Below are 17,422 nucleotides of genomic sequence, written 5' to 3' on the forward strand. Positions count from 1 at the left end.
GATGTTGGTGGTGTTGTTGCTGGCTCAGGCCCGCAGCGGCGTGAGGGTTGGGGAAGCGAAGTGAGGATATTGATTGGATTGAATTGCCGAATGGCATTACCAGAGGCTTAGATGCAGAAGGGAAAATGTGTGACGCCTGAGTGGTTGTGACGCCACGGGTTAGATATTAATCCTTGTGCCGGTGATTGTGGCGTGTACAAAGGTTATGAGTTAACATGTTAAATGAAAATGAAGATATGCTCCCCGTTTATTTATTTCTTATAATCTGCAATACCATTGTCATCATTTCAGGTCAGTCATTGTAGGCGGTATTGGTACCGTGTTGAAAGAGAAGCAAAACGTAGCCATAAAAAGAAAAATGCACATCTCTTGATTTAGTACCCTTAATACTTTCCAGTCATCATTTGATATCATTTTTCCTTTTTTGTTTCTTGTTCGGTCACAATAACCGATGGTGGACTTGTGTATTAAGACTCATTCTTGCCAAGTCATAAGCAACGCACGGAGAATAGTGAGTAATTAATTCTTGAAAATTTCGGGTGAAATAATTGCCAGATCCAGAACAGGTTGAGAGGGCGTTGACGTCACAAGCCGGGTGGGGTGTGTGTGGGGCGAGACTTTTAAACCTGTCATTACAAGGTATAAGCTGCAAAAAACAAGTTGGGGAAAAAAAGCTGTCAGACTACTTATTTCAGCTTAACTGGCGTCCACTGCGGCCGCTGACAGTATAGACTGTAGCTGTGTTACTTTTCCTCATGAATTGGTTGCTCAATGTTTGCTGTTGATTGGAGTGTCAGTTGACAGTCTTTGATGGTGTTTAATGATCAGAGTTGATGTTGATGCTGGGTGTCCGATGAGGCTGTTCTGGAGGGGTGTATGTCTTAACGTACGCAGTGGTCGTCCTCTCCATACGGAACACTGTTTGATCCCCTGGACACATCGGTACGGCTCTTGAACGCTGCTGTACGGACCTGCGGCCTCTGAGCACGATGGCTCGGCCCTGAGCACGACGTTACGATATATGAGTGCGACGATACGATCCTTAGATATGATGTTGTGGCCTTCGACCTGACCCTTAATACAAAGATTGAATCAGAGGTCACACCACCATACCCAGGGGTCGTACTGTTATGCTCCAGGCTTTAAAGGGACGTCTATGTACCCATGTTTATGGAGGCATTGGAAAATAGACAATAAACAGGCTTTAACTTGGCAATATAGCATGCAGTTGTTCAGTCGATTCTAGGTACTACAGAGGCCAGCCTGCCTCTACAGCACTGCTACATAGGTTATATAGAACTTGAGGCCAGCCTCCCTTAACGTAACCCTGAACACAATCGAAAGTTACTTTCCTAAACAATTCCATAGAAACAGATGGAAACAGTTGTGAATAATTACCGGCAGAGTTACGGTAGTTGATATAACTGTATTACAGCAAGCAAATTACAGGATTGAATACGTAATAAGAGAGTCACATAGTTTGGATGATCATTAGGCGACGTAATTATCCTGTCGCTCAGATACAGCTTCTAATTATGCAATTACTAATAACTGTACAGGGCTGATCGCATCCTTGGTACATTAGAAATGAGTTTCTATCTCCGTAGCATCGGTCCGCTCCCTCTTACACGGGGCTGATCAGGTGCATGCAGGAATGTGCTTTTTGTGAGATTTAATTGAGCAGACAGAGGTAGTAACCCCCCCTCCCCCCAATCCCTGCCCCACGGCCCAGCAAAGTGCAGGGACGACCAGTTCCCTGGGGCGAACTGGTCACCGTACTACTTTGAAACGATAAATTTCAGAGCTTGAAAAGGGAATTACAGGTGGAAATTATAGTATATTTGGTGCAGAAAAAGCTGACCGTGTGTGTGTGTGTGTGTGAATATCTGATCCCCGGATGAGTCTGCATGTGTTGATTTTGAATCGAGCTGGGGAGTGTATCTGATGCGTACATGCAATGGGATAAATATGCTAATGTATTGATGAATTGAGGAGTGAGTGTTGTGGGAAAACAGTTGATTGTTCCTGGGGAATTCAAGGGAATGTGAGAGGAATGTAATGTGTTTTTCGTGACGTAATGTGTTTTTGTATTGTTAGGGATTGTGTGCAGGAAAGAAGAAAGGAAATTAGTGTTGCAAGTAAATTAGGTTAGTCATAATGTTTGTATTTGTCATTTTGCTTTATGAATGTTGCTTACGAGCTCAGTCCTGCATGTATATATGTATGTATATGTGGTACACCTGTTTATATGTATGTGTATATGACTTCAAAAGGCATGGGTACTTGTAGGTGTAGATTTATGCGTTGTTCCTTTGTTGTATTGTTTTGGTTCGTAATGCAGGATGTTGCGCGCGCGCGTGTGTGCGTGTGTGTGTGTGTGTGTGTGTGTGTGTGTGTGGGTGTGTGTCTGGTTTATGATTTTCATTCATTGTAAAAGACATGTATGTGTACATCAAGGCACAGGTCAGTTGGGATAGTACTTTGTGGACATACTGCTTCAGACCTGTTGGATGTGAGGCCATCGTGGCTCCGACCTTCGGACCTCAGAATCGAAAGTGTTATAACATTCTGTGAACAGTGTTCCCTTGAGCGGAAGTTACTAGTGAGCGTGGGTTTGTATTATGTGGAGTATCTTCGTGGTAATATAGAGCACATCAGTGGATGTGCTGCTCTGCTGGGCTTATTGACTTATGTATTGTTGACGACAACTTGGCACTCATTGACTGGCACTACCGGCTAAAACTTGGCACTGAGAGAGTCTCATCCCCCCCCCTCTCTCTCTCTCTCTCTCTCTCTCTCTCTCTCTCTCTCTCTCTCTCTCTCTCTCTCTCTCTCTCTCTCCTCATCTCATCTCATAGGTGATGTCACTTCGTTACGAAGAACCCGCCTTCGATCACCAGATTTAGACCCCTAGCCTTGAACGTGTGTTACATGTTGATAAGTAAAGATGATTGGGTAATTGGGTTGTTAATTAGGGATGATTGGTTAGGCTCTCAGTGAATATAGAGGAGGATGTAGGCTCGGGAATAGGGCTATTTAGAGGGACGAGAGGAATTGAGTCGGATGGGGATATTGGTAAGCCAAGCAATCAAGGTTACGAGATGCGGTGTTACGATTGAGTATGGAGAGTACCTCTAGCTAAGATGTTGTTAGCATATTAAGAATTGGTCTCTCAAGTTACCTTGGGTATATAATAATAAGTTAAGGTATACGTATGTTTACCCCGAGCAGGGTGTGGCTGTATAAGGACGTGATATTGTTGTGTGAAAAGGACGTGGCAGAGATGATGGCTAGGTTTATTAAGTCCTAGTGTCTTTCATCGACTGTTCGCTGTCACAGGCCGTCACACGTGGTTCCCCCCGCAGTCCTTACAGCCTGTGAGAATCCTTCAGAATCTTAAATAGAAGAGTTTGGATGTTATTCAGTGGAGCAACGAGATGTGAGAGACGCCACCAGTAGAGGAGACGGCATCGGGATGAATGCCGGCCAGAGCATCAAAGGCCCACGAGGACATCACTTGAGCAGCTGGCGTCTTGGTTACCGAACTAGCTGCAACGGAGTTTGGTGGCCGGGTTAGTTGGTTTGTTAGATAGCTGGCTACCATGCTGCTTGGGTGGATGGTTGCAGGGGTGGTTGGCCTGTGTTGTTGCTCGAGTGGTTGAGTGTTTTTTTTTTTTTCTTTCTTTCTTAGAAGGCTGCTGTGGTGATTGATTGGGTGTGGGTTATTTAGATTGTGGCGTTGTGATTTTTTTTTCTTTGTGCCCACTGGCACTCATTTGTTTGCTCCAGGGAGTTCGGTTAATTCCTTCCTCATTATGGTTTCGAGACTTGACAGCGGCACAGGTCAGGTGTCTGGCCGGTGGATTTTCTAAGTAGCCGGCTTGTACTGTGGTTCGGTGATTGACATCTTCCTTGTTTTTATGGGTTAGATCCCTGGCTGGCTCTTATATAGTTGGGTGGCAAGTTTGGGCTAACTTTTGCAGCCCACATCCAGTCCGCTTGACTTGTGTAGTTGACTGTCCGGTTTTTCTCGTTGGCTTTAACTGGCTGCCTGTCGGGTTTGTTAATTATTCCAACCTGTCTAGGTTTTGTAACTGGTTGGCCGGCTGGAGTCTTGTCTTGGTGAGGTACGATGTGGCGGGAAGCGTCGCTCACGAAACACTTTCTTCACTCGTTCGTTCCTCTCTCTCTCTCTCTCTCTCTCTCTCTCTCTCTCTCTCTCTCTCTCTCTCTCTCTCTCTCTCTCTCTCTCTCTCTCTCTACCGCACAGTACGTAATGATGGAGTGGTGTTCCCAGGGGCCCGCACGTAATGATGGAGCAGTGTTCCCAGGGGCCCGCACCTGTCGTTCACATAGTTAAATTCCTGAACCAACCAGTTGTCTCTTGTTTTTTTTTGACAGTTGAACAGCTGGCGTGAAGTCAGTCTCTCCTGTGGTCCGCTAAAATCAAGAAATTGATCCATAATTAAACATAGATATAATACCTTGATAAAATGATTTATGAAAACGGAGTAAGAGATTCCGCTTAGTATTCTGTCAACCATTAGTTTGTGTTTACATGCACAAGGGATGATGGATGGTGGTGCTTTTTTGTGAGATTCTGTCCTCTCTTTTTATACTTCTGACAGATGGGTATTGTTGATGATGTATGTGTTTAGCTATAGTGGACTCAGTGCATATTATATTCAGTGGAGAGTACTGAGATGTTAGTGTGGTAGTGGGGGTGATCGTTGGGTAGTGATGTGGTGGAGCTTTAGGGGGTAAGGATGGGTGTATATGAAGGTATGGTTGTGTGGTGGGGAGTTGCGGCGGGGCGAGAGTGGTTTTGTTGGTGTGAGAGGTTGGTTGTGGTGGTTGGGGTGTGGTTTAGATGGTCCAGATGGCCTTTTAGGTGTCATGGTTGGGTGTATACCGCAGTGGTATGGGCGTGGCCCCCCAGACCATGGAGACGGTGGCTGGTAGAGCCTCCGTCACCTTTTAAAACGTAGATAAAGTTAAGATAAACACTACCGCGGGTAGCCTTGACCAGCCCAACAAATGGCATCAGACCCCCAGCTTAAAATAACTTGCTGGGGGATTTGTTTTGCTCCTCATTGCTTTGGCAGGTCTCTTGAATGCGAGTGTTTGGCTCAGGGTGGAAGGTGACCACCTGGCATGCCTCAGCTGAGAACGTAAATAAGCCATGTATTTTTTTTTTTTTTCTTCTTATTCCGCTGCCAAAGAACCAAGATGATACGAGTTAAAGTATCTTTTTGCCCGACGACGATGATGTTCAAAATTATCAGGGAAGGTTCTTCTTAGGCTGCGGGGAGGAGGAAAGTTGACCGTTAAGGTCAGTGTGTCGCTGTCTACTTTCTAATGAATACGGGAGTTATCAGAGGTCGGAGGCCAGGCTATCATACTCAAGGGTTGCACCGGCGTGGCCAAGGGTCGTACCGTCGTGCTCAAGGTCGCACTCGTGCTCAAGGGTCGTACTCTTGTGCTCAGGGGGTTAACACGATAACACGTAGACTAGGAAAAAAAAGCCTTTCCTAATTCTTAACCCATAAGTAATTGCGAATACATCTGTACAGAATTCGCAATTTGCAAGAAAAGTGTGAGAATTTTCCCTGGAGAATCTTTGGCTCCCAGAAGGAAGCACTTAACAAGGCACTCGAAGGCAAGCCAGCCTCAAGTGCTTTCCAGAGACCTAGTAAGTGCTTTTGCTTGTGAGTGTGTGATCTCAAGTCCCTGGCGCTTATGCGTGGAACTTAGTGACCTTAAAAGTCCCTCTGGCTGTCTTCTCCGTCAGTTAGGTAGGGTGAGAAACGGGTTGGTAGCCTCCATCATTGCCAGGGTCAGCTTGTGTGTGAACACTGTTTGTGTGTTAAGGGGAGAGAGTTTTACACCAGTGTTGCCCCGTGTCTTAACCTTGTATATATATACCAAGTCTTGACTCCTTTGTACACACACACACACACACACACACACACACACGCACCAGCCAAAGCCAGTTACCTATATATCGACCAGCCCTAAGGAGAGGATGAACACTTGGATATTTGTGAGGCGAATGCCTCGCCCAGGATTCGAACCCGTGCGTGCCCTGCCTGTGTGTGGCAGTATGTAGGCCGTGCTTAATGCAAGTATGTGCCACTATGTGCGCCTGGGTGTATATATGTGTCAGGAGAGGCCTGTGGTTCGCTTTGTTAGTCATCTCTTTTATATCGTACATCGCTGTCTTGATCAATCTCCAACACGCTATTTTTTTTTCCCCACTGACTGACAGAGATTACTTCATCAGGAATGTAAGATCAAATACATTACAATTTTCCCATTATTTGAATGTCGAAGTTTTTTTATTCTCTCTCTCTCTCTCTCTCTCTCTCTCTCTCTCTCTCTCTCTCTCTCTCTCTCTCTCTCTCTCTCTCTCTCTCTCTCTCTCTCTCTCTCTCTCTCTCCAGGCCACTTCAGACTTTAACCTACATTGACTCGTTCTGATATTACCGTCGCTTCGAAATATGTGTGTTATATATTTTGCAGACTGGCGTGTGTTTTATAGAAATCCCCGGCTAAATAAGTTAGTCGGATTTCGTTTTTCTTTTTCCTTTTCGAAATTGAACTGCGATTCATGGTTTGGTGTTGTATTGCTACATTTATCGACGATATGCCTGGTGAAGTGTTGAATTGTGTTTTTTTTTTTTTTATATTCCTTGTCCATTCGTGAAATTAAATATGTCTTCATGGCCCTATCCCCAGGGTCTTCATGGGTATATATATATATATATATATATATATATATATATATATATATATATAATATATATATATATATATATATATATATATATATATATATATATATATATATATATATATATATGTGTGTGTGTGTGTGTGTGCGTGTGTATGCATATGTTCATGTATTTGTGTATGTATATAATTATACATCTGGACACACACACACACACACACACACACACACACACACACACACACACACACACAGTCACACACGCACGTGTTGTGTATTTGTTTTTCTTTATGTATATATATATATATATATATATATATATATATATATATATATATATATATATATATATATATATCTTTCTTTTTTCTTTCAAACTATTCGCCATTTCCCGCATTAGCGAGGTAGCGTTAAGAACAGAGGACTGGGCCTTGAGGGAATACCCTCACCTGGCCCAATTCATATATATATGAAAACAAATAGGTATCTAGAAATAAAACTTTTGGACGTGATGTAAAATCTTTATTTTTCATCGACGCATTTATTAAAAACATAAAAATCAGACGCGAAAATTGTTGCTAAACTTCGTGTGTGTGTGTGTGTGTGTGTGTGTGTGTGTGTTTCAAGGATCAGCGAGGCATTTAGTTGACATTTGATGGCCACGAACATAGGAAGAGGCGAAGGAAGTTGTTTTTCCCACATCCCCGGGAAGTGTGGCGCTGCTCTCGTGCGTGCCTTGAGTACAGTGACTCCAGAGAGTGTCTTAAGTACGCTGCCTCATGAGTGCCTTGAGTACAGATAGTGTCTCGTGAGTGCCTCGAGTACAGGCAGTGTCTCGTAAGTGCCTCGAGTACAGACAGTGTCTCTCTTGAGTGCCTCCAGTACAGTGTCTCGTGAGTGCCTTGACTCAGGAGTATTTATTAACGCTGTCGTGAGGTGGAGTGTGATTGAACGTGTGGATAAGAGTTAGGTCGGCATGTTGGAGGAGGGAAGCAGGATCAGGAAGGCCTCAAACATCAAGAGATAGAGAGGAAAAAGAGATGTGGGTTGATAACTCTTTAGCCGTCTGCTGTATTCGAGGCAGCGGCCCCGAACATGACTTTCCCTAAAGTGCATGTCATTCTCGAGTTGTACCTCGCGCCTTCCATTATCCCAGCGTACCCATGACTTTGATTTCCTGACCCCGGAGATAATGGCAAGCGATGTTCGCCCCTAAGATTGTAATCTGTCCAAGAAGAAATTGCGTCGTCGTCAGGAAGTATAACAGGCCAAGTTGATGCACGTCTGTGTGAGGAGTCATGTTCGTGTGTCGCTTTCCTCATGGACGCTCATTTGCCAGGTACTGAGAGGTGGATTCAACAGCTGAGGAATTACTGGGGAACAAAAATCTCTCCTTCGGTACGCCGTATCTGCCCTCGGATCTCGGGAGGTCGGGGTGTGAGAGACGGCGGCGGGCGGTCGGTGGCCACGTTTCACGATCATCAGTTAATTGATCGGTGGATCGGTCGGTAATTACAGACTCCGCCCAACGTTGGAATGGACGGACGGACTGACGGTAGCCCCTCCGCTCGGCCAGGGTGACGCCCTCTGCTGCACCTTTAAGCCCCGTCCGAACTTGGCCACTGATATGTTTTTCTACGGCATTGTTGTAGCATTGTCTGGGGTTTTACGTCATTAGCATTGATGCTACGGACGTATGAGACGCGTGCAGTACGTCCCCTCCTCTTCCTCCTCCTCCTCTTCTTCTTCGTCTTATCCCATTACTTCTCTTGTCTTTAGCCTTGTTTTTTATGATCTATTGAAAGCCTGGCCTTGACGAAGGTTATTGTTCGTGACTGGAACCACCGACTTAAATGTAAAGAAAAATCTAAGTTGGAAATAAATATTACCAAGAACAGAAGGAGAAACACAAGAGTTGAAGGTGATCAACACATTACCAGAAAAAAGAAATACACGAGCTCGGGCCAGCCCAACATGAAGACCGCTTTTTCGACTTCACGTCGTGCAGGAGTTTTCCCAGCTATTGGGAACCCCATTTACTGCGGGCGGACCAGTTCCCCTCCGTGTTATGGCCGGATAAAATGAACAGGACTTGCCAAGTCAGCTTTAGGGAAGGAGTGATGGACGCTCTTGAGTCGGAAACTGGGTCCTTCAGTGCTGCTGCTGGTGTTTTACTCGACCGAGGCGAGGCGAGGAACCTGTTAGGATTCGAACCGCCTTTTATTGTTAACTTACGATGTGGAAACTTCCTTCCTCTTTAAACGCGCCGGCCTTGTGGTATTTTGAGACCCTACATGTCTTGCAAATAACAAGGTACGCTGGTGTGACGCGTTACTAGTGTGGTTACGGGCGTAGCCGAGCTGGTAGAGGTAAGCCAGTAGCAAGTAAAGTAGTATGTTATGGACGTATCGGAAACTAGAAACCCGCGTGAGTGTGATACAAACAAGACATATGGAACTAGCGTGATACATACTTGATAAGTAAGAAGTATGCAGCGTACATCACCAGCACATTAATATGCAACATGAAGCTTCAACATGCAAGACGCTGTTTGCGTCACATACCACCAGTGTGCTGATGTCCTAGAAACGTAATGACACCCCACAAGCATAAGGAAGTCAGTATGAAAGGCGAGAAGAAGGTCAGCATGACCTAAATATGCTACAAATGGAGTGTTATGCCATACCGCTGACCAGTGTGTCAAGATGCCTTTAAAGATTGTGTGCCAGTGTGCGTCTTACATGACAAGCATGCTATTATGCCTCAGACATAAGTATGCTAGAGTGACTGGTGTTACAGATATGGTAGTGTGAGACACTTGGGGCTGGAACCCGGGCAGTTTGGGAGGAGAGACACGGATCTTACACAAACAGCAGCAGTGGTTTAGGTGACCATAATAAGGCCAGACTGTCATGAGAAGGGCGCTCAGAACACTGCGTCATGTGAGGGACTTTTGAGTCTCACATGGCCACCTCGTCATGAGAGGAGATTGTATAGTTAGACATGACCCCCACCACTTCGCTCACAGTCACCCCTCACCTCCCTCACCAGTCTCCTACGTCAGTTGAATCAAGATACAACCCCTAGACTGTGAGTATTTATGTTGCGAAGGTCAGCACCAGGTTCAGCCACCGCCGCATCCTGGATCAGGTCCAGCTAATCTAGCATAATACACGAGTTCTGTAATCTCGGTGCAGTGTGAGTCAGGTGCGTGTATTATATCACTCAGAGTGCGTTGATGGTACGTGATGACAGAGTGCGGGTGATTGATCCAGAGCCGGGTCGTGTTCTCTCCATGACGGAGAACATTGCGGGTAATTGGCCGGCGCGGGGAACCAAGGCGCCCTCGTTACCTCGTCAGCTCGAGGGAAACATTCGGAGTTCTGTAGCGGCCCTGACGTCGAGACGCGGTTGTGTCACATTGGCGAGGGTTGGGTGAGCGGAGATGGGTGGTGGCTGTGTCGGCATCATCTTCCCATCTCAAGGCACTCTGAAGAAAGTCATTGTTCGTTGGGAAGGATGAATTTGAACGTATGATACCACGCGTGAGGAATGCTCTGACGCGCGTGCGACTTCGTGTAAGACATTTGATGAGGGCGTTCCTCATAGCTGGTTGAAGAAGGGCTTGCGTGTTGGTGTTGTCTATGTTTATGAAGTTCGAGGGAGACTCGCGTGAGGGTGTGGGGAAGAAGTTGTGACATGACTTGTGTATGGTTAACTTCCCTCTGGATTAACAGGTCGTTGGAGATCATCCAGCTGATGTATTTTTAGTGAAAGACTATGTTTACATCGCATGTGTACGGCGCCATGACTGAGGAGGAACACCTCTGGGTTTAGATACAAGCAATTTGTGCGTCAGGTGGATGCCTCGTAAGATGCAATTAAAGTTTTTGTATCGGTGTACTTGACCCTGTCATCTCCAGTTTATGTAGCTACTTTAATTTTCTATTTTTTTTTTTTTATCATCAGTCTTTGTGTGTGTGTGTGTGTGTGTGTGTGTGTGTGTGTGTGTGTGTGTGTGTGTGTTCCATTATGAATCAAGTGTTGGGTGTGTGTGTGTGTGTGTGTGTGTGTGTGTGTGTGTGTGTGTGTGTTCGTGAACCCCAGCTGCAGTTTCAGGGTAGTGACTGGCAACGTTGGCGTGCGACCCTGTGTAGACGTCCTGCGGGGTGATATTATGGGCCCGTCTCTCTTTACCACTGCACGCTAGACATCACGTCTCGGGCCAGGTGTGTGTGTGTGTGTGTGTGTGTGTTCGCAGATCCCACTGCTTGTGATCGATCCCAACCACACCAGGTGGGTCATGTGAACTCCCCCAGTGACCCTTGCCATGTGTCCGTAAGGTCTTGGCGGCGTTCTGTCTCCGGGCAACGCCCCAACGGACGGCCCTTGCCGGTACGTAACGCGTTTTTAGTGAGCAGAACCGGACCACGTGGTCGAATCCGGGTGAGGCTCTCAGCTGGGCACCAGGAAAAATTCTCTACAGTTTTACTTTTATGGATAATAAATCGTTCTTTATTGTCGTGGTTCTCATCCTCCTCTTCTCGTATATTCTCTCTCTCTCTTTCTTTTTCCTATTCTTGCCGGCTGATTTTTATTATCCTCACATAACATTTCTTCTACCTTTCCGTCCTCTGTTTTACCTCTCTCTCTCTCTCTCTCTCTCTCTCTCTCTCTCTCTCTCTCTCTCTCTCTCTCTCTCTTGCCATTCAGCCACGTAAACCTCAGGTAAACCTGTTCAGAAAGAACTACTATTATGGCAGACCTTGAAGTATATTCTTTTGGGGACATTATTCCGGGAAATGTCTGCAAGCGCTTCTGAATTTTTCTGATTTGCTTGTTGTCATGACTGTCTGACATCAGCAAGGAGACTAGCTGGGTCCCAGATGGTTAAGTCTCAGCTTATTTTCCCCAGCAGCTCCAGCCCTTGTCCTCGTGTGTGTGTCGTTCTAGTGTCTCTGAAACTTTTCGAACAATTGGGAAGATTCGAACAGTTGAGTCTTGCCAGAGTCACGTCGATGTGAAGTTTTAATAGCGATAGAAAACTGGCGGTGGGCAGTATGGCATACTCATCTGCTCCCCCGTGTAATAGTCATTGATTTAACCTTTTCCCCTTAATTTCCTTGCATGTAAATTGATCCCATTTTGTAAGATAAATTTTTCACAATTGACCTTTATTATGAACGTGTGGGGTTAGTAAGTTACCAATTCAGATAAATGTTTTTTTGAGGTTAGAATCGCTTCCTGATGTTACTTAACCCCGCAGCACAGTATTACACAGACGCTGAGGTAAGACATCGCATTATTTATATTTATTTTGGGATATGTGTGTTAGTGGGTGAATTGTTGCTGTGAAACGTGTTGTCTCTCTGCACCAGAACTATTCAATTGTGTTGCAGGTATTGCTTAGAAGTAAATGTGTTGCCGTGTACACACCCCCCATCTTATGCTACTCTTGCTAACAACGAGTAAAGGTTATATAGCAACTGTTGTCAAGTTAAACTTTTTATCCCGTTCGTTTTGGAACAGAGGCGAGTTTTTGTAAATGTTATGAAATCTGTTGTTGTGTTGCGTGTGACATAAGCAAACCTGTGAGTGTATTCCAGCTGTTACTAGATACTTTAAGGAAATGTTTGCCAAGCTGTGTTCCAGTAAGGTGATTTGTTGCAGTGTTGCAGAAATTCAGTATTGTGAAGTTGAAAGACCACATATTTATGGTAGGTTATGTAACCTAAACCTTTGTTTGTGTTGCAGACATGAAAATGGCGTGTGTTACAGTAGATTGCATCATGTCGTGTTGCAGGTGATTCTAAGATGATGAGTGTTGCAGGATATGAAGTTGTATGTTGGGATATGTTGGGCAAGAAGAAACATTAAGAGCATTTGTGTCGCTGTTTATGAAGCTTTGAGGTGTTTCGGGGATTTGAATAACCCCATTGAGCATTTGTGTTGCAGATTGAGTTCATCGACGTTCATTGTTTCAGGTGTTGGTCGAGTACGATGACGTTGAGTGGCAGCGGCGGGAGTGGGTGCACGTGTACCGCGGCCAGGTCTTCCAGATCTTCCTCCTGGAGCGGACGTTGGCATGGGCGACCCGCAAGCACCCCAGCAAAATGCGCGCCGCACCCGTCCTGTGGCCAGCTCTCGTGAGTATACCTATCCCCTCTCTTGTGGCCCAGTATACCTGCCTCCCTCTTGTGGCCCAGTATACCTGCCTCCCTCTTGTGGCCCAGTACACCTACGTCCCTCTTGTGGCCCAGTATACCTGCCTCCCTCTTGTGGCCCTGTACACCTACGTCCCTCTTGTGGCCCAGTATACCTGCCTCCCTCTTGTGGCCCAGTATACCTGCCTCCCTCTTGTGGCCCAATGTCCCATCCTCTCTCTTGTGGCCCAGTGTGCCTACCTCTCTCCTATGGCCCGGTATACCTACCTCATTCTGGTGGCCTACTATACATACCTCTCTTTTCTCTCCGTCCCTCCTGAGTATATCCATCTTCTCTGGTTGTCTCCGACTTGCCTGGCCAGCCTTCCCACTCGAGTATCGCCATATACATACACCCTCTACATATGTCCCTGACTTGCCTGGCTAGCATTTGTCAGCGTACTCACTTGCCACCTCATCCCCGACTTATATGTACTTACACACGCGTCGCCGCCTCCCGTCCTACTGTCACATGTTTCCCTGACGTTAACTCCTAACAGTTGGCACGGTGTTTACCATTTAACAAACCCCGGCTGTAGAGCGAGATCCTACACCTCCGGTAATCGGCTTTGATGGAACGACATTTTGTGGCAAGAAGCGAGAATCAGAGCAGTCCAGATGTCACCCCTTCTCAGCGCCTTACAGAGAGACGAACAGTAATATTGACAGTGGTCTTTGGTCGGGTACCGGGTTCGTTGGTGGGGAGGAGGATCAAGTCTTCCAGGAACTTGTAGTGGAGAAGGTTAATGATTGCTGTTACTGACAACCAGTCGCCTTTACCCCGTCACTACCCACCACTAGCCTGCGGTGCCCGCTGTGTTAGTACATACTGGTCATTGTCGCGCATTCTTACTACATTCATGACGTTACGGTCCTCTGGTATGATGGCCTGGCCTTTGACCTCAGTATCGTCATTGTCTTTGTCCCTTACTACTTGTTATACCGCTCAAGTAATCCCAACCTTTACTGGGTCATCACCATTTAACCCTCTGTATTATCACTCCTCCGTTACCTTTTCATCCTCACAAGACATCCCAGGCGGCCGTCTGCTAATTAAAAACCAAGCGAAGACCAGTGCTCCTACGCTTAATCTTCGCTTATCGGAAACTACACGTGTCGTACATTGAACTGTGGAACACTGTGAGTTTGGCCAGGTAGTGTGGCTGCACCGGGAGGGTTGTCGGTGTGGGGGAGGGAGCCTTTCGGGTATGCAAATTAGGCAGACCCAGTGTCCGGTAGAGGTGAAGGTGGTGGTGTTGGGGTGGGGAGCTAGGGATCAGGTACCAGAGGCGGACCACTGGCAAGGGGCCTCGGCGGTACTCTCTTGCCTGCAGTGTTGTGGCTCTTGTAGTAATAGCCTCCTAAGGCGATTCCTCAGCTAAGTTCTCCTCCTGTCTCTCCAAACCTTCGTCAAGCTGGAAGCTCAAGCCGTCGCTCTAGCACCAGTATCTGCACTCATATATATATATATATATATATATATATATATATATATATATATATATATATATATATATATATATGCATATCTACTGCAGCTGTTAGACTAGCGACAGAAACCCTCAGGAAACCCTCTAACAGTCAGACAGAAGAGCTTCATTTAATGGATGATACGATCTCTTCGGACCCTGATCACATCCCACAGCCCCGGTATGCCGAAAGGATTTAAAGATGAAATGATTCCTCTCCTGCGTCCTAAAGTTTTAGGGAATCCTGCCGCATGTGGCAACGTGCCAGGCCGATTGTAGGACTCCGGAACCGAGAGGTGCTGGCGGGAGGACCGGGCACAGGTGAATGGAGAGGAATGAATACACTTATGTGGCGGCCACGGTGATAACGGAGGAGGGGTGGGGGGTTGGGTGGGGGCACCGTGGCCCTGACGTGTGGGAAGGAATCTTGTTGTTATCTTCTATAAGGCTTGGCCGTCTGCCTTAATCTGGCGTCGCAGCCGGTCAGACCAGTCCCCGAGGAACCTGTTCCCTGACTCATCAACATAACTCAACTCTCGCAGTGCCCGGGGGTCAGTCCCTCCGCCTTCTCCCTCTCTCCTCCCTCCCCAACACCACCAGTCAGCCGAACTTGTTCCAGTGTGCTTCCCTCGTTATAACTCACCCCGCTCCTCGTCCTCTTTCGTCTGGATTCTTCACTCGTGAGAGTCTGGAAGAGCGTTGGCAGCCGGTTCCTTTTCTTGGCCCAGCATGGAAACCTGTTCCACTGGTCTTGGGTTAGGTAGGTAGGTAGGTAAGGTGTGTAGGGCGCCGGACGCGTCGCCGCCCAGGAGCAACTTTTCTTGTGCGATGGGTCGGGTGTCAGAGGCTCCTGGCCAGTTATGTACACAGGACTGGCGTACCTGTAGGGGTGACGGAGACCCAATCCATGCAGACTACCATATGTGTAGGGGGGGTCATGTAAAGCTTCCCCATGAAGTATAAGGAAGATTGTCTCGTCACTTCATCTGGAACAGATGGTTTTTCCTTGATAGATAGACAGTCTGTTGATATGCGTGATTGCAGTCACTGACACACACACACACACACACACACACACACACACACACACACACACACACCTTAGCGTTCTTCTAACTCCTCATTCATTTCCCTCTTCACCTCCCTTCTCTCCTCTCTTCCTTCCTCCTCACCTCGTACCGTTCTCTTAATCATTTATCTTTTTCTTTCCTGAGTGATTTTAAATATATAGCGGCCTCGCTTGCATGATGCAGAATGTGTGTGGCCTGGGGGGTTGGGGAGCTTCCCAGTTGATACATGGTTAAACATCTTCTTGTGTTCTAGTAGGAAGCAGATGCTTGTTACAGTAATAGTGTATGTAAAGATTTAGTTGGTTTCGTTAATGGAAATTGGTTGGGGGGGTTGACGGTAGCGTGATTACTGTGGCGATGCATTTAAGTAATTAACCAGTTAACCTTGAGCGCTCACTGGGGGGTTTCGAAGCCGTGGAAAATACACTGAATGGGAAAGTTACAGATGGGTTTACTAACTCCATTATTGGCAGCATCAGAAGTTAAATTGGTTAGAGTGTGTCGGGTGAAAGACTTGGAGATCCTCCTGTTATGTAAGAATTCCAGAGCTGTAGAAAAAGAAGAAAAGAAGAAATACGTACATAGTATGACGTAGTGTAAGATAAGCTGAAGTACATAGTATGACGTAGTGTAAGATAAGCTGAAGTACATATTATGTGTGAGGTTCTCAAGATCAGAATCACACTTGAATTATTAGATGAATTCTGTTCAAAGATATTGTGAATTTTTTTTTAAGGGTATGAACTGAGGCGGAGAGGTTAGGTCTACTGTCCCGTGAGGAAATGTAGTGGGAAAAGAAAATATATATATCGTGGTGTTAGCGCTCAGTACATAGACAAGTGACTGTAGAAGATGTCTTACTGTTATTGCTCAGTGCATAGACAAGTGACTGTAGAAGATGTCTTACTGTTATTGCTCAGTACATAGACAAGTGACTGTAGAAGATGTCTTACTGTTAGCGCTCAGTACATAGACAAGTGACTGTAGAAGATGTCTTACTGTTATTGCTCAGTACATAGACAAGTGACTGTAGAAGATGTCTTACTGTTATTGCTCAGTACATAGACAAGTGACTGTAGAAGATGTCTTACTGTTATTGCTCAGTGCATAGACATGTGGCTGTATGTGTTGTACTGTGACTACACAATGTACAGGCAGGTAACTGCACAAGATGTATTCGACAGTTACAGCTCTGGCAGTTTACAGTTAATTGACGGTGCTGAAAGGCATCTGATGCAGTCACACACACACACACACACACAGTTATTCCGGGTCATCACGTCTGCCTGGATCGGCGGAGTGTCTGGTGGCCACTGAGAACTGCGCTAGAGGGCAGACCTCGTGGTGATGGTGGGGAGGTGGGTTGTAGGTCGCCCTTCCTAAGTGTTGTGGGGCGCCGTCATGCGGGTAAAAAAGAAGGGACAGGGGAGGGTCTTAAAGATGATGGAGTGGAGGCCACGGCTTGTGGCGATAGCGAGCGTCGGCTGCTTCAAGTTCACGACGCCTTTCCCTTTAACTGTTGTATGCCATGTTGTTGCCCCACGTAGTACCCGCTGTCTTACGTAAGTTCGGAAAGCTCCTTGAAACGCCTCCAAAATGAACCCTTAGTCTGAAACTTCGAATGGAGTTTTGAGTGCGTGTGGCAGGGGTTTCGCTTGGAAAGGGGATAAAGAATTCTTATATATGCTGAAGTGTGAGATCTGTATTTTATTTTTTTATTTTCATCATGGAAGGCATCTCTAATCCTAGAATACTTGGCATGGAAACGAGGGAGATATGCAAAGCTCTGTGTTGTGCTGGAAAGAAAGACTGTAATGCACCCCAGAGTCTGAGGTCCAGAACCAGTGGATTCGAGCAGCGGGAAACTGTAAGTTTAACACATTTCTGCCGTGAAATAAAAAAGCCACAAGATTCCAGTACTTGTTAAGACAGAAGGAGTCTCGGAGC

The 17,422-nt window shown here is 46.2% G+C and overlaps 1 protein-coding gene across 6 annotated transcripts in view; it reads left to right on the plus strand.

The window, feature by feature from the left end:
* The window catches only part of LOC139758004 (uncharacterized), a 711,662-nt gene that overhangs the window by 288,681 nt on the left and 405,559 nt on the right, over window positions 1-17,422 (plus strand). For all 6 annotated transcript variants that reach the window (XM_071678987.1, XM_071678988.1, XM_071678989.1 and 3 more), the window contains exon 2: window positions 12,718-12,879. In XM_071678987.1, the coding sequence (XP_071535088.1) occupies window positions 12,718-12,879 (162 nt within the window). The remainder of the gene's footprint in view (window positions 1-12,717; window positions 12,880-17,422) is intronic.

Source organism: Panulirus ornatus, chromosome 29 (assembly GCF_036320965.1).
Source record: "Panulirus ornatus isolate Po-2019 chromosome 29, ASM3632096v1, whole genome shotgun sequence".
NCBI lineage: Eukaryota > Metazoa > Arthropoda > Malacostraca > Decapoda > Palinuridae > Panulirus > Panulirus ornatus.